Source organism: Odocoileus virginianus, chromosome 23 (assembly GCF_023699985.2).
Source record: "Odocoileus virginianus isolate 20LAN1187 ecotype Illinois chromosome 23, Ovbor_1.2, whole genome shotgun sequence".
Lineage (NCBI taxonomy): Eukaryota > Metazoa > Chordata > Mammalia > Artiodactyla > Cervidae > Odocoileus > Odocoileus virginianus.
The window spans coordinates 3,828,409-3,837,547 of record NC_069696.1 but is presented as its reverse complement, the minus strand read 5'-3'; the positions used below and the strand labels follow the sequence as shown (position 1 = coordinate 3,837,547).

Here is a 9,139-nt window from a genome sequence, read left to right as displayed (position 1 = left end):
ATCAGCGCCGGCTTTGTATCCGCGTTCGGCCGGGACGCCGGCGGCAGGCGGGGCTCCGGGCCCGGAGGGCGGGAGAGGCGGGCGCATCGGCGGCGGCGGCGGCGGCGGCGGGACCGGCAGGTGAGGCTGCACCGCCTGGCCGGCGAGGTGGGCGGGTCGTCTGCCTCGGCGGGCAGGCAGGGCGGACCGATCGGCGGCGGGTGAGGCCGGTGAGGCGGGCCGAGCGGCGTGCGGACCGGGTGGTCGGGCCGAGAGGCGGCGGGTGGGGCCGCAGGCTCGTGGGGGGAGGGCGCAGGAGGGCTCCGCGGCGAGGGGACGCGGGGGGCCCCGGGGGACAGTGGGGGACCCCGGCCGCCCCGCGCTCTTCCCCGCCCCGCTCCCTGGTTCATCGCTGGGGGCGGGGGGGCTGTCCGCCGTCGACCTCCCGGGTAGCGAGCGTCCTGGGCCCCCGAAGCAGCCCGAAAAGGGCTACGACCGCCTCGCTCTGGTTCCCTCCTTAAAAATCCGCGCACGCCGCGGACCTTCGTCCCCGCCCGGAATCTTGGAGCTCTGATCTCCTCCCGCCCAGTCCCTCGCAGTCTTTTCTTTGAAGTAATGGACTTTGTTTTCTTATTTAGCACGTTTTTAGTTGAACGCCTACCATGTGCAGGGCGAGATGCAGGGGTTTTTCTCCCGAGCTTACAGTCTGTAGGGAGGTAAGAGGGGCTCACACGAGCTCCCGTCGAATTGCGTATTTAAGCAAATGAAGAATTAAGAGCTGTGAAGTGATAACAGAACTCAGGGATGACTGAGTATGCTGAGCAACTGAACTGAAGTAAGGAGATCTTGCCTTAGGTGAAAAAGGCATTTCTTTTCTTTCTTTTTCTTTTTAATATTTATTTATTTGGCTGAACCAGGTCTTAGTTGTAGCCTGGGGCATCTAGTTGCTGATCAGGGATCTGACCAGGGCCCCCAGCATTGGGAGCGCAGAGTCTCAGCCGCTGGACCCCTCCACCCCCACCCACCAAGCAAAGTACCCAGAAAGGCATTTCTGATGAACTGAAGCTTGGTCTGAGATCTGATGCCTTTATGCAAACGAGGGAGGGAGACCCTCCAGGACAAGGGAATTGAGGGGGGTGCAAGGACCACATGACAGGAGGAAGCAGGGGCAGCACAAAGGCTGAAGAATACATCTGAGGGGTTTGAGCTAAGGGACAAGGGTGGACTGTGGGTGATGACACTGGAACCAGAGCAACAGGGCCTTAGCCACCACGAAGCAGTTTGGTTCTTGCCCCAAACAAACGTTTCAAACAGGAGGGAGTGGCGATCAGCTTTGCATTTCCCAAACATCCCCCCGGCAGGGGGTGCCAGAGGTTAGGGTAGACCAGTTAGACTACTGCATTACCCGGCCCCAGGCCATTAATTATTGGAATTTGAAGGGTGGTGGAGAGAGGGAGAGAAGGGTAGGGTAATAGCACTATTTTTCACATAGGAGGAATGCTTTTATCAAATTTTGAGTTGCATCTAACAAGTCTCAAAAGTAGATTGCCATTTATTGTGATCCCACATTTAATCCTGAACTATATTACTGAATCCCACACATCTAAGCTCCACCCCCCCACACAAATATAATTGACATAGCACATTATGTTAGTTTTAGGTGTACAACATAATGATTTGGTATTTATTATACATTGCAAAATGATTACAGTAAGTCTAGTTACCACCTGCCACCATAGTGACAAAAACTTTTTGCCTTGTCATGAGAACTTTTTTTTAATGAGAACTTAAAAAAATTTTTTTTTAATTTATGTATTTGGCTACGCTGGGTCTTAGTCGCATCATGTGGGATCTAGTTTCTTGACCAGGGATTGAACCTGGGCCCCTGAATTGAGAGTGTGGAGTCTTAGTCACTAGACCACCAGGGAAGTCCTGTGATGAAAACTTTTAAAGTTTATTTTCTTGGCAACTTTCAGATTTGAAATACAATACTGACTATAGTTGGAGAAAGAAATGGCAACCCACTCTGGTACTCTTGCCTGGACAACCCCACGGACGGAGGAGTGTGGTAGGCCCGTGGGGTTGCAAAGAGGCAGACACGACTGAGCAACTTCACTTCACTTCACTGACTATAGTGACCACAATGCAATTACATTCTGTGCGTGTGTGCTAAGTCATTTCAGTCGTGTCTGACTCTTATGCGACTGTAGTCCATAGACTGTACATGAGCTGTAGCTCCATGGACTGTAGCCCACTTGTCTCCTCTGTTCATAGGGATTCTCCAGGCAAGAATACTGGAGTGGGTTGCCATGCCCTCCTCCAGAGGATCTTCCTGACCCAGAGATTGAACCCACATCTCTCTCTTACATTTCCTGTATTGGCAAGTGGATTTTTTACCACTGGTGCCACCTAGGAAGCCCCATATTACATCCCACAGTGTATTTATTTTATAACTGGAAGTTTGTACCTCTTGACTTCTGTCATCCATTTTGCCTACCCCTCAACTGCCCTTCCCAAGAGAAGAGTATTACTTTATTTTAGAAATTTGCCTCTGTTAGTATTTTTAAAAGAACTATTTATTTATTTGGCTGCCCCAGGTCTTAGCTGTGGCACATGGGATCCAGTTCCTCAACCAAGGATGGAACCTGGGCCCCCTGCATTGAGTCGTAGCTGTTGGACTCAGGGAAGCCCGGAGAGGGATATTATTCAAGGCATGCTTAAGAGGTAGAATTGAGAGGGCTTGATGTTGGGTTGGATGGTAGAGGGGAATGGTACATGTCAAGGTTTTTGGCCACATAGCTGGATGGATGAGTGATGAAACTGTTCCTTAAGCAAAGGCTCTGGAAGATGATCACTTTTGTGGAGGGAGTGCAGGGGAAATGAGCATGGGTTCAGCTGTAAATGCGTCAAGTTGAGCTGCATTTGAGACATCTAATTGTTGTCACGTAGGCAGTGGAATATTTGGGTCCTGAGTGTGAGGATTCTAAGCTGAATGTAGAAATACTGGACTCTCCTACTTATAGGTGGTTATGGACATGTCAGCAGGTGATTGCCTGAGAAAGGTGTACAGAGTGAGGCAGGCTCCAAAACCCAGCCAGAGGGAGAGGCCCCCGTAGCAAAAGGGACTGACTTCTAATTAGAGCAGAAAAAGGAGGGTGGGTGCAGATACGCTTCTGTTTGTGCGTCTGCTTCCTGGAAGGTGAGGGTATTTCCTTTGCTGTCTCCTGTGTTCTTTGTGTAGGAGGAAGTAAGGCGCTTGGTTGGGAGAGGAGTTCTAAAGTTTTAAGATGATCTTTGTGGGGAAGATGAGTTGATCAGGACACAGTGGGACAGCTGAACAGTGTGGTGTCCCGTTGAGGCTGGGACTCCGAGCATGCTGTTGACTTGAGCACTTCTCACTGGAGCCGTTGCCGCCACTGTTGTCTCTTCCCTGGGCTCCCAGGGAGCCGTCTGCCTTGCTTCTCTGCTCCCTCTGTCCGTGCCCCCTCTTCCCAGTGGCTCAGACGGTAAAGCGTCTGCCTACACTGTGGGAGACCCGGCTTCAATCCCTGGGTCAGGAAGATCTGGAGAAGGAAATGGCAACCCACTCCAGTATTCTTGCATGGAAAATTCCATGAACGGAGGAGCCTGGTAGGCTACAGTCCATGGGGTTGCAAAGAGTCGGACATGACTGAGCGACTTCACTTTCACTTTCCTCTTCCCAACCCACCTTTCCTTACAAAGCACCAAGAGCTACTTTGTAAGAGTATAAACCTGACTGTGTTCCTTCCCTGTCCTGATTTCTGCAGCAACTTCCTAGCACACTGAGAATAACGCAGCCCAGGCCTTGACCTTGCCTTAACATGGTATCATGTGAGCTGGCTTCACTTCCTTCCACCCTCCAGTCTAGCCACACTGACCCTTACTGCTTCCTGAGCGAGTTAGGCACGGTCCCATCTGGCAGTCTTTGCACTTACTGTTCTTTCAGTCTGGAATATTCTTTCTCACATCTTTCTTGTGCCCGCTCATTCTCGATATCTGCCTGCCTTCAGGTCTTTGCTCAAATATCACTTTTGAGATAGGCCTTGCCGGATGACCCTGTCTCAAATAGGCCCAGGTCAGCTCAGCCCCATATGCCAATTCACTTTTCTCTGTACCTCTAATCACTTCCCAACTAGATGTAAGCACCACAAGGGCAGGGATTTAATTTTGTAACCTGGTATATATTTCCAGCACCCATAACAGTGCCCAGAACACAGTAGGCACTCAGTAAATACGTCTTGAGTGAATGAATAAACAGATGGATGTATTTCCTACCTGCGCTCTCCCTAAAATGTTAGATTCCTGAAGGTAGAGACTTTGTCCTTATTTTTCTTCGCCTGATTCTGCACTGCCTAGTGACACAGATCAGAGTGTGTGGCTTTGTTGTTCACTGAATGAAGGATCATGGCTGTCTGATGGAACCCACCTGCACTGCTGTGTGACTGTCCCTCCTGGATGCCCAGTGGCCCCTCCCATTGCTAGATTCCCTGGACACCGTCTCAGACTTTTCATTACCCGGTGGGGCCTGTTGACCCTGCCACTGCCCCCAGCCTCTCATCTCTACTGACATAGCTTGGGTACGGGCCTCAGCAGTTCTTGGACAACGCGATAACCTTCTAACTGGTCCCCCTGCTTCCAGGACACTTGCTCTCGCCTCTGTTGCCTGGAAGATCTGTTTCAAGACAAAAGCACACAGAAAAAATTATGGTGCCTATGAGACAACTGAAAATGTGAACACTGGATATTTACTATTTAAGGAATTTGCACATGCAAACATATGGATGTTGCTGTTTCCTTCTCCAATGGATACTATAGTTTATGTAAATACATCTAGTATATAAATAAGTATATTTAATACATATAGTATATAAACATGTATAATACTTGTAAGTGAAGTGAAAGTTGCTCAGTCTTGTCTGACTCTTTGCAACCCCATGGACTATACAGTTCATGGAATTCTCCAGGCCAGAATACTGGAGTGGGTAGCCTTTCCCTTCTCCAGGGGATCTTCCCAACCCAGGGATTGAACCCAGGTCTCCTGCATTGCAGATGGATTCTTTAGCAGCTGAGCCACAAGGGAAGCCGGTATAATACCTATAATTTTCAAATATTTATATGTGTTGTGTTACTAGGAATGATATCGTGACTGGGAACATCGTGTTTTGAGAATGATATACCAGTAGGGAAATGGATGGGGTGTGGATGGGCTGTGACTGGTCATGGATTTTTGGCTTTTGGAGCTGGGTGATGGGCACATAGCAGCTCGTATTATTAACTTTTTTTTTCTTTTCCTGTGTTCAAAATCAGCTGGGGTAGAAGTTGAAAAAAGAAATCCAAGTGTGATGACATCCGTCCGCTTGAGAATCTGCCCTGACTACTTAGGCCAGAGTCCAAACGCAGGTGGTCCCCCGGGTTTTCCGACCTGGTTCTGGTACCTCCTCGAGCCTGTGTTCTCGCCTGTTGTCTTCTGCCCTGTGTCCAGCTCCATGCAGCCCCTGGGTGTGCCGAGCTCCTTCCCGTCTCTGCCTTGTGTGTGCTGCTCCTCAGCCTGGAGCTGACCCCAACCCCCGCCCCTCGTTCTTCGGCTTTTCCTGCCCTTCTGTACCTAGGTCAGGTGTGACCATCCCCGGAGAGCCTCTCTGGGGGGAGTGGAGGGGAGCACGGCTCCCATTATTGTAGATGCCTGTCTCCCTCTGCTAGACTCTCAGGTCTTTGAAGACAGGCACGGGCCATGTCTGTACAAGTGAATGGCACCCCATAAATGATGATGCATTAAGTAGTTATTCATCTTTGAACTCCCAGCATCTGGCATGGTGCTTAGGCTGCGCTCATTAAGTTTTCACTGGGCGATGTTTGTTGGGTGGGAAGTGATGTGTGATGCAGCTGTAGGAAGCTGGGGTAGGTATGCCAGCACACCCCTTGGGGTAGGGCTGCGAGCTGCTAGCAGAACTGGCTGGCAGAATGTGAGGAGGAGCTGGGGAATCACCAGGTTGTTGGCATTTGTTTCTTCTCTGCAGGCATGGGTTGGAAGTGGAGCCTCTCCCCGGACCTGCAGACAGCCAGCATCATGCAGTTGCTAACTGCTCTTCTATCACCCGTTGATGCCTCCCAGGAAAAAGCGCCGCCAAGCTGCCCAAAAACCCCAGCTGCTATTCCACCAACAACCACTGGAGGGCCCCAAACACCGCTGTCTATCTCCCCAGTTTCCCTTGGTCACCCACACTAGACAGGTGCCCAGCAAGCCTGTGGACCACAACACCATCACTTCCTGGGTAGGGTTCCTGCCTTGACTTTGCTCTGCCAGGCTTCTCAGGGTGCGGACTCTGCCCCGTGACCAGGGCTGCCGAAGAATTAGGAGCCTCACGGGCGCAGGAACAAGGAGGCAGCGTTCACTTTCCCTCCATCCTCAGCCATCTTCTCTGCTGTATCTTTTCGCCTAAGTTCGGGAGGAGGTGTGGGTGGACTAGAATTGGAGTCTTTCCCCCACCACGTTCCCCTAAAAGAGTTCAGTATAAAAGTATCCGGTAGCCGGGTGAGAAAGCCAGATAAATGGAAGAAGGAGTGAAAAATGAGATTGTTCCCTGAGCTTCATGTGAGAGGTGGAATTTTTAGCTAAGTACTCTATTTACTGTTTTGTTTTTTTTTTTAATGTGGACCATTTTTAAAGTCTTTATTGAATTTGTTACAACATTTTTTCTGTTTTATGCTTCGGTGTTTTTGGCCACAAGGCCTGCGGGATCTTAACTCCCCGACCAGGGATGGAATGCACACCTCCTGCATTGGAATTGAAGAGTCCCAACCGATGGACTGCCGGGGAAGTCCCTCTGTTTAGTGGACCAAACAGTGAAGAAAAACCCTCAGAGATGGCATGTGTTCTGTCTTGACAGTTTAAAAGCCCTGGGAAGAGAACACAGCTATGGGATATCAGAAAGTGGTGTAGCAGAAGAGCCAGACAAAAGCTTGAGCTCTGCCCCAGAGCACCTAACAGATGTGTGTGGTCCAGGAGTGCTGGGGAGAACTGGACCCCTGGCTTCAGGAGTGGGGAGGAAGTGTAGATGTTAGAGCGCTGTTGGTGGGAGGAGGCATGAACACATGGACGTGTTACGAAGTCCTCACCATGTGCCAGGCCTTGCTCATTGCTCTCCACGCCTGATCTCACTCACTGGTCTGCCTTCAGCCCTTTCATCCTATACTGGGGTCCTCTAGGTGCCAGGTGCTCTGCTAGGTGCTGGGCATCAGTGGTGAAGACAGCTGGGCCCGCCCTCAGAGCTGAAAGGGAGATGTTAAATGTGTTGCAGCCGTAAGGTGTGATGAAGCCAGGGAGGCTGAGTAACTTGCCCAAAGCGCGCATCCCTTCCTATGGTTATCCAGTAGGACAGACAGCTGTTGTTTTTTTGGCCGTGCTGGGTATCTGCCGCTACACTTGGGCTTTCTCTAGTTGCAGCTGCAGGGCCGCTCTTTGTTGTAGTGCACGGACTTCTCCCTGTGGTGGCTTGTCTTGTTGCGGAGCATGGTCTCTAGGCGCTCAAGCTTCAGTAGTTGTGGCTCCTGGGTTCTAGAGCTGGACTCGGTAGTTATGGTGCATGGATTTAGTTGCCCTGCAGCATGTGGGATCTTCCCAGACTAGGGATCGAACCTGTGTCCCCTGCATTGGCAGGAAGATTCTTATTCACTGTGCCACCAGGGAAGTCCCTAGGCAGCTGTTTTAAGTCCATTGCTGTTGTGGGCCCCCATTTAGGGTTCTGGTCATCTGATGCAGTTTCCTTAGGTTTGTATCTGGGAGTTGGCATGCTTCACTTGTATTTCTTTCTTTTGAAATCCTTAGGTATCACCTCAGTTTGATACAACAGCAGAAAGCTGGTTCCCAGGCAACCGGAATCATCATCATCGAGACAAGAAAAGGTGTTCAAGTCGAAAATCTACCAGCTCCAGGTTTCCATGTCTAACGTTTGAGACTCCACAGTCTTCTGCCAGTTCAGCCACACCTGGGATCCCGGCAATCAAGGATGGCCCCAGTCAACCAGAAAAGGACATTTCTGGAAGGCCCTTGGTGCCCATGCTCAGCCCCCAGAGCTGCAGGGAGCTGTCGGCACATTCACTTCCAGACTTCCCGTGTGCATTCATTCCCCGGGACATCCAGACCCCAGGATCCCCGGGGCAGGGAGAGCCCATTCCCTCTGAACTGAGGGAAAACAGCCTTCCCAGCTGTTCCCTTCACACGAGCACACCCAAGAGCCCAGAGCCCGGGCCTATTCTGGTTAAAGACACCCCAGAGGAGAAGTACGGGATAAAAGTCACATGGAGGAGGCGACGACACCTGTTTGCGTATCTCAGGGAGAGGGGAAAGCTGAGCAGGAGCCAGTTCCTTGTGAAAGACTGACCGGTTTCCCAGACATCCGTGGTCTCAAGAAATTGATCGCTGGAGTCAAAAGGGAATTGAGTTCCCAGATTCGCTTTTTAAAATATCTTGTGTCATAAACAGTTTTTAGTATCGTAAACAGTTCATTTATATTTTTAGTGTATTAACTGTTTAACAAATTTTAAATATAACTGTTTAGAATGTCTGTAAATAAATGGCTGCAGAGTTTTTAGAGAACCCTGCTTCTGACCTACATTAACGCAGCAATACTGCTTCCTCCTTCCCCCATAAATGGTCATTCTTAATTGTTCCCTTTAACCACTATCTATTCATTCTTTTAATCACCTCATTCAAAGTAATTCAGTCCATGTGTTTGAGGACCAACTCAGTGACTGCTTACTTTTTGACCCGGTACATGGAAAAACTTGAAGCAGACTGTGGCTTCTCCTAGTTGGGCTGCTGGCTGGTGAAGAGAGAGCAGCAAGCCTGTTGTAATACATATGGTGAAGGGGGGTTGCCAGGGAGATAAAGGGGACATGATCAAGTTACTTAGAGTTGCTATGTTTTGATTTTTTTTTGTTTCCAATTGAAATAACCTGTAAATATTAACTAGGGTGGGGAAATTATTTCTTGTCCTGTTTAAAATGTATGTAAATAAATCTGTAATCTTATCAAATACTACTTCTTACTGTAATTAATGCAGAGAGACTGTCCAATCAACAAAATATCTTACTTTTTCTCCCACCCATACAAGTAGCTTCTCATTCAACTCCATTCCCT

The 9,139-nt window shown here is 49.8% G+C and overlaps 1 protein-coding gene across 4 annotated transcripts; it reads left to right on the top strand.

Annotated features, from left to right (window-relative positions):
• Positions 1 to 38: 38 nt before the first annotated feature.
• Positions 39 to 9,040, top strand: RHNO1 (RAD9-HUS1-RAD1 interacting nuclear orphan 1). 4 transcript variants are annotated; one of them, XM_070453176.1, is made up of 3 exons: positions 39 to 120; positions 6,018 to 6,272; positions 7,826 to 9,040. In XM_070453176.1, the coding sequence occupies exons 2-3, from the start codon at positions 6,102 to 6,104 to the stop codon at positions 8,378 to 8,380; spliced, it is 726 nt and encodes a 241-aa protein (XP_070309277.1). In that variant the 5' UTR covers positions 39 to 120; positions 6,018 to 6,101; the 3' UTR covers positions 8,381 to 9,040. The 4 variants fall into 4 exon arrangements, with proteins under 4 accessions (XP_070309277.1, XP_020750527.2, XP_020750525.2 ...); XM_020894868.2 differs by lacking the exon at positions 39 to 120 and adding an exon at positions 186 to 209; XM_020894866.2 differs by lacking the exon at positions 39 to 120 and adding an exon at positions 3,665 to 4,820.
• The last annotated feature ends 99 nt before the right edge of the window (positions 9,041 to 9,139 follow it).

What these genes read in the sequence shown, in the direction of transcription:
- RHNO1 (XM_070453176.1), top strand. Translation starts at nt 6,102, where the DNA reads ATGCCTCCCAGGAAAAAGCGCCGCCAAGCTGCCCAAAAACCCCAGCTG. An exon ending in ACAACACCATCACTTCCTGG is followed by an intron (nt 6,273 to 7,825) that starts GTAGGGTTCCTG and finishes TGAAATCCTTAG; the next exon opens with GTATCACCTCAGTTTGATAC.